General features: G+C 40.6%; 1 protein-coding gene across 2 annotated transcripts in view; it reads left to right on the top strand.

Annotated features, from left to right (window-relative positions):
* The window catches only part of LOC110452696 (spastin-like), a 59,472-nt gene that overhangs the window by 17,701 nt on the left and 27,122 nt on the right, over nucleotides 1-14,649 (top strand). Inside the window, exons 3-4 of one of the 2 annotated variants that reach the window (XM_021501350.1) lie at nucleotides 7,642-7,725; nucleotides 11,214-11,426. In XM_021501350.1, coding sequence (XP_021357025.1) covers nucleotides 7,642-7,725; nucleotides 11,214-11,426 — 297 coding nt within the window. The remainder of the gene's footprint in view (nucleotides 1-7,641; nucleotides 7,726-11,213; nucleotides 11,427-14,649) is intronic. The other variant, XM_021501351.1, reaches the window with a different exon arrangement.

The raw sequence follows: 14,649 nt of genomic DNA, 5'->3' as shown, positions 1-14,649 counted from the left end.
GGTCAAGTTAGTATTACAATACTGTCAATGTGGGCCACGGTCAAGGTTAGTATTACAATACTGTCAATGTGGACCACGGTCAAGATTAGTGTTACAATACTGTCAATGTGGGCCACGGTCAAGATTAGTGTTACAATACTGTCAAAGTGGGCGACGGTCAAGGTTAGTGTTACAATACTGTCAATGTGGGCCACGGCCAAGGTTAGTGTTACAATACTGTCAATGTGGGCCACGGCCAAGGTTAGTGTTACAATACTGTCAATGTGGGTGACGGTCAAGGTCAGTATTATAATACTGTCAATGTGGGCCACGGTCAAGTTAGTATTACAATACTGTCAATGTGGGCCACGGTCAAGGTTAGTATTACAATACTGTCATTGTGGACCACGGTCAAGATTAGTATTATAAAACTGTCAGTGTGGGCCACGGTCAAGATTAGTGTTACAATACTGTCAAAGTGGGCGACGGTCAAGGTTAGTATTATACTACTGTCAATGTGGGCCACGGTCAAGTTACTGTTACAATACTGTCATGGTGGTCCAGGGTCAAGGTAGGTGTTACAATACTGTCAATGTGGTCCAGGGTCAAGGTAGGTGTTACATTACTGTCAATGTGGTCCAGGGTCAAGATAGTGTTACAAAACTGTCAATGTGGTCCAGTGTCAAGTTAGTGTTACAAAACTGTCAATGTGGTCCAGGGTCAAGTTAGTGTTACAATATTGTCAATGTGGTCCAGGGTCAAGGTAGTGTTACAAAACTGTCAATGTGGTCCAGGGTCAAGGTTAGTGTAATACTGTCAATGTGGGCCACAGTCAAGGTTAGTAATACAATACTGTCAATGTGGGCCACAGTCAAGGTTAGTATTACAATACTGTCAATGTGGTCCAGGGTCAAGGTTAGTGTTACAATGCTGTCAGTGTGTGTCAGGGTCAAAGTTAGTGTTACCATGCTGTCCGTTTTGGTCAAGTTCAAGGTTAGTGTAATGCTTTCAGGGTGGGTCAAGTTAAAGGTTAGTGTGATGCTGTCAGTGTGGGTCAAGTTTAAGGTTAGTGTAATGCTGTCAGTGCGGGTCTAGTTAAAGGTTAGTGTAATGCTGTCAGTGTTGGTCAAGTTAAAGGTAAGTGTAATGCTGTCAGTGTGTGTCAAGTTAAAGGTTAGTGTAATGCTGTTAGTGTGGGTCAAGTTAAAGGTTAATATAATGGGGTCAGTGTGGGTCAGGGTCAAGGATAGTGTTACAATGCTGTCAGTGTGGGTCAAGTTCAAGGTTAGTGTAATGCTTTCAGGGTGGGTCAAGTTAAAGGTTAGTGTGATGCTGTCAGTGTGGGTCAAGTTCATGGTTAGTGTAATGCTGTCATTGTTGGTCAAGTTAAAGGTTAGTGTAAGGCTGTCAGTGTGGGTCAAGTTTAAGGTTAGTGTAATGCTGTCAGTTTGGGTCAAGTTAAAGGTTAGTGTGATGCTGTCAGTGTGGGTCAAGTTAACGGTTAGTGTAATGCTGTCAGTGTTGGTCAAGTTAAAGGTAAGTGTAATGCTGTCAGTGTGGGTCTAGTTAAAGGTTAGTGTAATGCTGTCAATGTGGGTCAAGTTAAAGGTTAATATAATGGGGTCAGTGTGGGTCAGGGTCAAGGTTAGTGTTACAATGCTATCAGTGTGGGTCAAGTTAAAGGTTAATATAATGGTGTCAGTGTGGGTCAAGTTAAAGGTTAATATAATGGGGTCAGTGTGGGTCAGGGTCAAGGATAGTGTTACAATGCTGTCAGTGTGGGTCATGGTCAAAGTTAGTGTTATAATGCTGTCAGTGTGGGTCAGGGTCAAAGTTAGTGTTCCAATGCTGTCAGTGTGGGTCAAGGTCATGGTTAGTGTAATGCTGTCATTGTAGGCCGAGGTTAAAGGTTAGTGTAATGCTGTCGGTGTGGGTCAAGTTAAAGGTTAGTATAATGCTGTCAGTGAGGGTCAGGGGCAAGGTTAGTGTTACAATGCTGTCAGGGTCAAAGTTAGTGTTACAATGCTGTCAGTGTGGGTCAGGGTCAAGGATAGTGTTACAATGCTGTCAGTGTGGGTCATGGTCAAAGTTAGTGTTACAATGCTGTCAGTGAGGGTCAGGGGCAAGGTTAGTGTTACAATGCTGTCAGTGTGGGTCAAGTTCATGGTTAGTGTAATGCTGTCATTGTAGGCCGAGGTTAAAGGTTAGTGTAATGCTGTCAGTGTGGGTCAGCGTCAAAGTGAGTGGTCGGGCAGGTGACCTATTACTTTTAAAGTATAATCAGGGAGTCAAGCCCAGCCTTCTTGGTGAAAGGCTGCAGGTGCATTATCCGATGTGCCACCCACTGTCAGGCTGTTACTAATGTGGGAAATCCACTCAACCACACTGTCAGGCTGTTACTAATGTCGGAAATTCACCCAACCACACTGTCAGGCTGTTACTAATGTGGGAAATTCACCCAACCACACTGTCAGGCAGTTACTAATGTGGGAAATCCACCTGACCACAGTGTCAGGTTGTTACTAATGTGGGAAATCCCCCCAACCACACTGTCAGGCAGTTACTAATGTGGGAAATCCACCCAACCACAGTGTCAGGCTGTTACTAATGTGGGCAATCCACCCAACCACACTGTCAGGCTGTTACTAATGTGGGAAATCCACCTGACCACACTGTCAGGTTGTTACTAATGTGGGAAATCCACCCAACCACACTGTCAGGCAGTTACTAATGTGGGAAATCCACCCAACCACACTCTCAGGCTGTTACTAATGTGGGAAATCCACCCAAGCACACTGTCAGGCTGTTACTAATGTGGGAAATCCACCAAACCACACTGTCAGACTGTTACTAATGTGGAAAATCCACCCAATCACACTGTCAGGCTGTTACTAATGTGGGAAATCCACCTGACCACACTGTCAGGCTGTTACTAATGTGGGAAATCCACCCAAGCACACTGTCAGGCTGTTACTAATGTGGGAAATCCACCTGACCACAGTGTCAGGTTGTTACTAATGTGGGAAATCCACCCAACCACACTGTCAGTCTGTTACTAATGTGGGAAATCCACCCAACCACACTGTCAGGCAGTTACTAATGTGGGAAATCCACCCAACCACACTGTCAGGCAGTTACTAATGTGGGAAATCCACCCAACCACACTCTCAGGCTGTTACTAATGTGGGAAATCCACCCGACCACACTGTCAGGTTGTTACTTATGTGGGAAATCCACCCAACCACACTGTCAGGCAGTTACTAATGTGGGAAATCCACCCAACCACACTGTCAGTCTGTTACTAATGTGGGAAATCCACCCAAGCACACTGTCAGGCTGTTACTAATGTGGGAAATCCACCTGACCACACTGTCAGGGTGTTACTAATGTGGGAAATCCACCCAACCACACTGTCAGGCAGTTACTAATGTGGGAAATCCACCCAACCACACTGTCAGTCTGTTACTAATGTGGGAAATCCACCCAAGCACACTGTCAGGCTGTTACTAATGTGGGAAATCCACCTGACCACACTGTCAGGCTGTTACTAATGTGGGAAATTCACCCAACCACACTGTCAGACTGTTACTAATGTGAGAAATCCACCGAACCACACTGGCAGACTGTTACTAATGAGGGAAATCCACCGAACCACACTGTCAGGCTGTTACTAATGTGGAAAATCCACCCCACCACACTGTCAGGCTGTTACTAATGTGGGAAAACCACCCGACCACACTGTCAGGTTGTTACTTATGTGGGAAATCCACCCAACCACACTGTCAGACTGTTACTTATGTGGGAAATCCACCCAACCACACTGTCAGGCAGTTACTAATGTGGGAAATCCACCCAACCACACTCTCAGGCTGTTACTAATGTGGGAAATCCACCCAAGCACACTGTCAGGCTGTTACTAATGTGGGAAATCCACCTGACCACACTGTCAGGTTGTTACTAATGTGGGAAATCCACCAAACCACACTGTCAGACTGTTACTAATGTGGGAAATCCATCCAACCACACTGTCAGACTGTTACTAATGTGGGAAATCCACCCAATCACACTGTTAGACTGTTACTAATGTGGGAAATCCACCAAACCACACTGTCAGACTGTTACTAATGTGGGAAATCCACCCAACCACACTGTCAGGCTGTTACTTATGTGGGAAATCCACCCAACCACACTGTCAGACTGTTACTAATGTGAGAAATCCACCGAACCACACTGGCAGACTGTTACTAATGAGGGAAATCCACCGAACCACACTGTCAGGCTGTTACTAATGTGGAAAATCCACCCCACCACACTGTCAGGCTGTTACTAATGTGGGAAATCCACCCAACCACACTATCTGGCTGTTACTTATGTGGGAAATCCACCAAACCACACTGTCAGGCTGTTTCCTATATACTTATGTGGGAAATCCACCCAACCACACTGTCAGGCTGTTACTAATGTGGGAAATGTCTTATGCTGTTTAAAGTGGCGTGTGAATGGTTAGATATTCACAACCTAATTAGAATCCTCATGAATTAAAACATAAAAAAGTAAATAAAGTACTGTTAATAGCTTAACTCTTCTTATAGGAATTTTACTAACAGTATTGTGATTGGTTGTCACTGAATATGCACACATAAAACAGGTAAATGTAGTCACACCTTCTGGAAGCCTATATGCTAGGTACCCTTTTGAAGCATGGTCAAATTACAAGTAAAGTATGTAGTCCCAAGTAAAGTTTTAAGCATCAGAAAATGCATCCTTATGATTTATAGAAATCTATACATATATCAGGTCTAGTTATTTTACCCTACATCATATATTAATCTAATCACTTTTATTGGCCTGTTTTATTGACATGTTTAATTTTTAAACATGTATTTATGGACCTCTGTATTGATTGGTTTCCGGGTCTTTGTAGACGACCAGGTGTTAATGAAAATACAAACTGTGTGTCTAGCTCAAGCTGGGTTTCACTTATCGAACAAATGTTATAGGAATTGGTCATGGTTTTCTAACTTAAATACAGACAGGTGCACTCCCACTTCATGTTCACCACCTACTGGTGATAAGCCAGCTGGTATCCTTGATGACTTTCATATTAGTAACGGTATCTTCTCTGCCAAGGGAGGTGAAAGTGGGCAAATATTTACATGTTCTTGATGGAGAGAGTTTGATTCGTGATAAATATTTGTAACAAGGTCAAGATGAGCTGACAGACAAGAAACAGAATGACCCAAGTCACTGACCATATTGTAACTGCAGGGTCACTAGGTTTTCTTTTATGTGACAATAACAGAAGTTTTAGATCATATACCATATAAATACTTTTATGTGAAGCAGAATGTCAAACATCAAATTTGGAAAAACATGGCAGTAAATCCAGACGCTCTGTACAGAATAAGTCATAATCATGAGACAAATCTTGATAATAGCCCTATATAGTCTAAACATCTATCCCCCAATTTTCCCAAAATAGATGGCCTGAATTTATCTAAATAAAGCAAGTTTGGCCTATTTATGCAGTACACATTGCAATTTCGTTTTCTCATGATTATGACTTATTCTGTACAGAGCTGCTTCACATCAGAGAATATTTCCTGAAGTTATAGGTAATTATATATAATATGTAACATTATACAGGACAATTTCATAAGTTACATTACAAAGGAAGAATTTACAAGTAGCATTATACAAACAAGAAAGGAATGACTCCAGGACTAACAATTCTGGTTTGGTTTTGGTTAGATACCTGTAAATAAATGCTGTGATGGTAATGGAGCTAGGAGACTCGCGACTTGTGTGACCAGGTGAGGAGTGATGTAACTAGAGGGGGGACATCACTGACATAACTAGGATACTCCTGACTTGTGTTACCAGGTGAGGAGTGATGTAACTAGCGGGGGTGACATCACTGACATAACTAGGATACTCCTGACTTGTGTTACCAGGTGAGGGGTGATGTAGCTAAAGGGGGTTACATCACTGACATAGCTAGGAGATTCCTGACTTGTGTGACAAGGTGAGGGGTGATGTAACTAGAGGGGGGACATCACTGACATAGCTAGGAGATTCCTGACTTGTGTGACAAGGTGAGGGGTGATGTAACTAGAGGGGTGACATCACTGACATAACTAGGATACTCCTGACTTGTGTTACCAGGTGAGGAGTGATGTAGCTAAAGGGGGTTACATCACTGACATAGCTAGGAGATTCCTGACTTGTGTGACAAGGTGAGGGGTGATGTAACTAGAGGGGTGACATCACTGACATAGCGAGGAGACTTGTGACTTGTGTGCCCAGGTGAGGGGTGATGTAACTAGAGGGGTGACATCACTGACATAGCCAGGAGACTTGTGACTTGTGTGCCCAGGTGAGGGGTGATGTAACTAGAGGGGTGACATCACTGACATAGCCAGGAGACTTGTGACTTGTGGGACCAGGTGAGGAGTGATGTAGCTAAAGGGGGTTACATCACTGACATAGCTAGGAGCCTTGTGGCTTGTGTGACCAGGTGAGGAGTGCCGTAACTAGAGGGGGTGACATCACTGACATAACTAGGATACTCCTGACTTGTGTTACCAGGTGAGGGGTGATGGAACTAGAGGGGGTGACATCGCTGACATAGCTAGGAGACTCGCGACTTGTGTGACCAGGTGATGGGTGATGTAGCTAAAGGGGGTTACATCACTGACATAGCTAGGAGACTTGTGGCTTGTGTGACCAGGTGAGGGGTGATGTAACTAGAGGGGTGACATCACTGACATGACAGGCTGGTGACATTGTAACTATTGAATTTTTGACATTTCAGTGTGGTAAAAATAAAAATAAATTTTCATTCAAGTGACTGCCTCATCAGTAGACCACATATCACAATTACCAAGATGTTGATCTTCCAGCAAACACCAGACATACTACCCATTATGATAATATTTGATATATATGATCTAACATTCATAATTTTGACCGTTCAGAATGCTGTGCTTGTTGCCTTCGGCATGGCTTTTCAGTGAAATAGCACTATAAAGTCAGCATCAGATCTGTGCTATCACAAGGAGGCAAGCACACCACGTCACAATTGAAACAATTGAAACTTACATTGTGCATGTACAACCAATCACAGGGCTGAAACTTTAATTGTACAACCAATCAACAGGGCTGATAGGTCATATTACATGGGTTAATACGCCAAAAATTATAACATGGGTATATTCACTGGATAACACAGTACATTATGTGATAAAATACAATTTTTCTATATACTCATTGGTTATATCATAATTACGTGGAGGTCAGTGATTTGTGATATTGACATATAGTGGTGTTTTTTTTAGAAACAACAAGTTACTGTTCCTTTTCTGATGTCACTACAATTGTATCCTTACAATTAATGCTCTCTATAGCATGCAGTACTTTTCTCCTGATCATTTCCATGCATATGTTCCATCTTTCTGTATGATAAATAAAAAGCTACTTTCATTTCTCATACATGTACAACAATTAAGGCTTTGTTGAATATGGGGTTACAAATGTATATGAACTTGAAAAGTAATATTAACTATGACTTTGTCTCGGTCAATACTGCTTTATTAGGTTAAGTTAACCACATATTCACCTCAGGAAAAGTCCATAATTGTATACAAACATTGGCTGTTGTAGGTGAACACTGGGACAAGGCACGTCGACTACAGCAGAAGATGATGACCAACATGGTGATGGCCCAGGACAGACTGGACATCCTCGGTAAGTGAGATGATGAACACCAGCCAGCTTACCTTCAACATGAAACTTTGGTTATTTGTATTTACCTATCTGAAATTTTTTAAATATGGTGATCGCTCAGTTCTGCCATACCAATGGTACTACATTGGTGAAATAAAAAGCTGATCAATCATTGTTAAAACAAAAAGACCAAAATTCGTCGTATTTGTGAATAATCAATTATATAAAATGTTTATCAGATTTTATGATATTTCACCAAAAGACGATGAAACATTATCTGATACATAGACCCTTGGTTTTCTGTTCCACCTAATTTGCTGTTGTGCTGTAATATATGTATATCCTTTATACTTGTTGTTATTAGTATAGTGTTCACCAAACACTGGTCGTTTGGTATTACAAATGTATCCATTTTACATGGTTTTATCTACCTTTTATCTATTTGAATCAATGTTTAGTAGATATAGGATTATATACTGGAATCCTTCTGTCTATTTCTCTGTCCTTCTATAGCTACTTGTAGTCATTTTGTAGGTTTACACCTACACTTATAAACAACACGGTAACATTACCCATGCGAGGGCTAGGAACGCTATTTTTGTTTGAAGGTTCAAAGGTCACTGACACTGTACCATGAGTCATAGTTATCGTTTTTGGGTTTAAAAGTGAAGCACTACTTAATAACCCATTCTGCACATTAAGTCAATTTTTTTTGCTTATTCTTTAAAACTTCACATGCACATATCCCATGCAAGGGTCTCTCAAGGACCCTGTTCATTCGGGGGTTCAAATGTCAAAGGTCATGGTCTGTCTTTAACTAGATATGTCTCCTAATACATTCCCTGCCTAAACTTGTTTGTAATGTGGGAACTTCTTCATTTGGCAAAAAACATGGTACAGAGGGTTTAGATTTGGGTTAGTCAGCAGAAACTTTAATACATGTACTTTGGGCCAATTTTTATTCACCAAATGAATCAAGATATATGAGCAGGTTGCATGTACACAATATAATTGGCATTTCACCATTTTTTGCAGTGAAGTTGTTGTTATTTACAATGAAGTTTTGATTATTATTATTATTTTTTTACACTTTTTTTGTTTTTGTTTTTCTACATGAAACATACATTCAATATATCTTTGATACATATTTCGGGAAAATCTTTTTCTTGTTATTGAAATTGAATGAGGCACATATAGTAAAAGGTTATTCTATACAGTATTTCAATATATGATCAGTATGTAATGTGAAACTAGTGTTGTCACAAATTACTGTAAATAATACACAAAACTAGTATTGTCACAGGTTACCATAAATCACACACAAAACTAGTGTTGTCACATGTTACCATAAATCACACACAAAACTTGTTGTCACAGGTTACCAAAATCACACACAAAACTAGTGTTGTCACATGTTACCATAAATAACACACAAAACTAGTGTTGTCACATGTTACCATAAATCACACACAAAACTTGTTGTCACAGGTTACCAAAATCACACACAAAACTAGTGTTGTCACATGTTACCATAAATCACACACAAAACTAGTGTTGTCACAAGTTACCATAAATCACACACAAAACTAGTGTTGTCACAAGTTACCAGTTTCGAGCTATTGACTACCTTTGTCGACTCTGTCAAGGTATATACAGTGGTTATTGGGTACAAAGCTTTCCAGCTCTAGACTACCTTTGTGGACCCTGTCAAGGTATATACAGTGGTTATTGGGTACAATTAAAGCTTTCCAGCTCTAGACTAGCTTTGTCGACCCTGTCAAGGAATATACAATTGTTATTGGGTACAAAGCTTTCCAGCTTTAGACTGGCTTTGTCGATCCTGTCAAGGTATATACATTGGTTATTGGGTACAAAGCTTTCCAGCTCTAGACTAGCTTTGTCGACCCTGTCAAGGAATATACAAGTGTTATTGGGTACAAAGCTTTCCAGCTTTAGACTGGCTTTGTCGACCCTGTCAAGGAATATACAATTGTTATTGGGTACAAAGCTTTCAAGCTCTAGACTACCTTTGTCGACTCTGTCAAGATATATACAGTGGTTATTGGGTACAAAGCTTTCCAGCTTTAGACTGGCTTTGTCGACCCTGTCAAGGTATATACATTGGTTATTGGGTACAAAGCTTTCCAGCTCTAGACAAGCTTTGTCGACCCTGTCAAGGTATATACAGTGGTGATTGGGTAAAAAGCTTTCGAGCTCCAGACTAGCTTTGTCGACCCTGTCAAGGTATATACAGTGGTTATTGGGTACAAAGCTTGCCAGCTCTAGACTAGCTGTGTCGACCCTGTCAAGGTATATACAGTGGTTATTGGGTACAAAGCTTTCCAGCTCTAGACGAGCTTTGTCGACCCAGTCAAGGTATATACAGTGGTTATTGGGTACAAAGCTTTCCAGCTCTAGAAGAGCTTTGTCGACCCTGTCAAGGTATATACATTGGTTATTGGGTACAAAGCTTTCCAGCTCTTGACTAGCTGTGTCGACCCTGTCAAGGTATATACATTGGTTATTGGGTACAAAGCTTTCCAGCTCTAGACTAGCTGTGTCGACCTTGTCAAGGTATATACAGTGGTTATTTGGTACAAAGCTTTCCAGCTCTAGACTAGCTGTGTCGACCTTGTCAAGGTATATACATTGGATATTGGGTACAAAGCTTTCAAGCTCTAGACTAGCTTTGTCGACCCTGTCAAGGTATATTCAATGGTTATTTGGTACAAATTTAAGCTTTCGAGTTCTAGATTAGCTTTATCGACCCTGTCAAGGTATATACAATGGTTATTGGGTACAAAGCTTTTGAGCTTTAGACTAGCTTTGTCGACCCTGTCAAGGTATATACAGTGGTTATTGGGTACAAAGCTTTCAAGCTTTAGATTAGCTGTGTCGACCCTGTCAATGTATATACAGTGGTTATTGGGTACAAACCTTTCCAGCTTTAGACTAGCTTTGTCGACTCTGTCAAGATATATACAGTGGTTTTTGGGTACAAAGCTTTCAAGCTTTAGACTAGCTTTGTCGACCCTGTCAATGTATATATAATGGTTATTGGGTACAAAGCTTTCGAGTTTTAGACTAGCTTTGTCGACCCTGTCAAGGTATATACAGTGGTTATAGGGTACAACACTATCATGTGATATTTATTGATCAAAATGTTATGTAATGTGGAGTACAGTACTGTGTTTAAAGTGACCATACACTACCTTGTTGTGGTTGTACATTTTAATGTGAATGATTTTGAAAGCTGATATGAGCTTAGAATACTCGAGATATTCGGTATTATTCAGTTTATGTTTATATGGAAATTACAGATCTGAAATCTCTTGGTAAAAAGGTTTCCTGTTGAATATTTGTTCAATTGCTTGTTGTACTACTGCTAATATGACATTTCCTGGTATAAAGCTCACATCAGATTTCAAGGTCATGTCCTATATTTGCTTTATATGTTGTGTTTTCTTTTCATTTAATCTTGTAGCCTGCTGTCATTTCTTTTTGTGTAGATAAGGTGCTACATTCCTTAGCAGTAAATCCCGTCCCTTCTGGTGGTGCTACATGTTTACCCAATCCGTCCGAAACGTCAGAAACCAGAGAAAAAAAACAAATCTTCCCTTGTGCCTACAGCACAGACACAAAACCTGCTGTGCGTGCCCGGAAACCTATTGGAAAAGATGCGCCCAAAAGCAATAATAAGACTAAATCAGACGAATCCACAGGTAGTTTTTTGTTGTCAATTCTTAGCTATTAAATTTAATCTCTTGCACGGTAACAAATTAAAAACCTTTAGCGTAAACTATGGAAGTACAAAATGACATACTGTGAGGCATTGCCTGCAGAATGGCCTGTATCTGTATAGTCTGCTGTAAGTCTACATGAAATGACTGGAGTTTGGTTGTGAAGTCATGGTCCACCCCAATATCTATAGGTACACTTAGCTTCACTAATCTACCTATCTAGTAAATATATTTCACACCACAAACTTTTCTGCGATATTACTGACATGGTAACAATCATAAGAACTCACAACAACATTGTATAATTCAGGGCGTATTTAAAGCCATTTCTTATGAAAAGTAAAAAAAAAATCCTTTCATTCCTACAGAAGAAGAAGGATATTAAAGAATTTGCTATATTTCTATATTGGCGCCCCTGGGGGCTGAGGGATGGGGCCCAATAGGGGAAATATAGCAAACTCTTTAATATCCTTCTTCTTCTGTAGGAATGAAAGGATTTGTTCAATATTTGGTTTGGAGCATCCTTGGGTGAAGGGGAACCAATTTTGTATAAACGGTGGGTGTGGCGCCCCTGGGGGCTGAGGGGTGGGGCCAAATAGGGGAAATATAGCAAATTCTTTAATATCCTTCTTCTTCTTCTGTAGGAATGGAAGGATTTGTTCCATATTTGGTTTAGAGCATCCTTGGGTGAAGGGAAACCAATTTTGTATAAACCGTGGGTGTGGCGCCCCTGGGGGCTGAGGGGTGGCCCGGCCCAATAGGGGAAATAGAAGTAAAACCTTTATAATCCTTTTTCTACCATATGGATTAAGTGATTTTATCCTAATTTAGTCTTGAGCATCCTTGGACAAAAGGGACTCAATTTCGTACAAACAGCGAGTGTGGCCCCCATGGGGGCAGAAGGGAGGGGCCCAATTGGGGAAATATAGCAAATTCTTCAAATACCTACTTCTTCTGTACGAATGACAGGATTTTGTCCAAATTTGGTATAAAGCATCATTGGGTGAAGGGGAACCAATTTTGTATAAACAGTGTGTCTAACGCAACCCCTCTTGAGGCAAAGAGTCGGGGCACAATAGGGGAAATAGAGGTAAAACCTTTAAAATCCTTCTTCTATCATAGGGATTAAGGGATTTTATCCTAATATAGTCTGGAGCATCCTTCGGCCAAGTGGACTCAATTGTGTATAAGCAGTAGGTGTGGTCTCCCAGGGGGCAGAAGGGTGGGGCCCAATAGGAGAAATAGAGGTAAAACCTTTAAAATCCTTCTATCCATATATATTTAGTCTGGAGCATCCTTGGACCTTGTATAATTGGTGGGTATGACCCCCCTAGGGACATAGGGGTGGGGCTCTGTTTGAAGTGTGTTCTCGCTATATCTCAAGTACTGGATGGATCTTTCTGAAATTTCATATGTACCGGTACTTGCAGCACCTACCATGGAGTGCTATATCTTTATTTCATACCAATTATTTTAAACATACTCAGGTGAGCAATACAGGCCCTCTGGGCATCTTGTCTTCCATTTGGAGGAAGGTATTATGACCAAATTTAAACAGTAGCATCCTATAGGGAAGGGAAATCAATTTTGTATAAATGGTGAATCTGACCCCCCTGGGGCCTGAGAAGTGGGGCCCAAAAGGGTTAATTCAGCAAATTCTTTAAAATTCTTCTTCTGTAGAAATGCCAGGATTTTTTCCATATTTGGTCTAAAGCATCCTTTGGTGAAGGGGTCTATATTTTGTATAAACGTTGGGTCTGACACCTGGGGCAGAGGGGTGGGGCCCAATAAGGGAAACATAGCAAATTCTTCAAAATACTTCTTCTTTTGTAGGAATGACAGGATTTTGTCCAAATTTGGGAAGAAGCACGCTTGGGTGAAGGGGAACCAATTTTGTATTAACTTTGAGATTAACCCCCTGGGGGCACAGGGACAGGGCCTTATAGTGGAAACATAGCAAATTCTTCAAAATCCTCCTTTTCCTGTAGGAATAACAGGAATTTGTCCAATTGCATATAAATATAACCCCTGACTAACCATGAAATACATGTACAGTAACATCTGGTTAATTCGTCTTCAATTTTGCTAAAATGTCCAGGTGAGCGATACAGGCCCTGTGGGCCTCTTGTTTAAGAAAGTAAAGTTGTACAGCAAAATGATATTAAGATATGCATGCATTGGTGATTTTTCAAAAGTTTTAAAATTAATTTCAAAAGATGTGATATTATATGCAATGTCTTAAGTATAAATAATTAACTGAAATATGCTCAGAATGCAGGATTCTCCACTGCACTGCCTCATTGCTACGCTCCTCGGCTGCTGGCTGCACCAGCAGAATGAGATAATATCTCATTGCTTTAAGGAGATGGAGATTTTTTATCTCATCAACAAAAATCCCAGGATTATCCCTGCTAAAATATTGGGTTGTCCCCCTATACAGGTAGCAGTGTACAGTAGCGTACAATGGCCATGGGTGATATTTTTATACAATGAATAACCACTGTAATATAACATGTATCAACATTTAAAAAAAAAATCAGCACTATAATATTGGATTGTCCCCCTATGCAGTGTATATTAAAAATGTCCCGACTGAAATATTGGGTTGTCCCCCTAAACAGCGTATATTAAAATGTCCCCAATGAAATATTAAGGTTGTCCCCCTATACAGCGTATATTAAAATGTCCCCACAAAAATATTGCGTTGTCCCCCTATACTGCATATATTAAAATTGTCCCCACTAAAATATTGGGTTGTCCCCCCCCCCTATACAGCGTACATTAAAATGTCCCCACTATAATATTGGGTTGTCTGATATGTCCCCACTATAATATTGCGTTGTCCCCCCTATACAGCGTACATTAAAATGTCCCCACTATAATATTGGGTTGTCTGATATGTCCCCACTATAATATTGCGTTGTCCCCCCTATACAGCGTACATTAAAATGTCCCCACTATAGTATTGGGTTGTCCCCCTATGCAGTGTATATTAAAATGTCCCGACTGAAATATTGGGTTGTCCCCCTAAACAGCGTATATTAAAATGTCCCTAATGAAATATTAGGTTGTCCCCCTATACAGCGTATATTAAAATGTCCCCACTAAAGTATTAGTTTAGCCCCCTTTACAGCATATATTAAAATGTCCCAACTAAAATATTGGGTTGTCCCCCTATACAGCGTATATTAAAATGTCCCCACTA

Source organism: Mizuhopecten yessoensis, unplaced genomic scaffold (assembly GCF_002113885.1).
Source record: "Mizuhopecten yessoensis strain PY_sf001 unplaced genomic scaffold, ASM211388v2 scaffold6821, whole genome shotgun sequence".
In the NCBI taxonomy this organism is placed as follows: domain Eukaryota; kingdom Metazoa; phylum Mollusca; class Bivalvia; order Pectinida; family Pectinidae; genus Mizuhopecten; species Mizuhopecten yessoensis.
The sequence above is the reverse complement of the archived record's forward strand: the minus strand, read 5'-3'. Positions and strand labels throughout refer to the sequence as shown.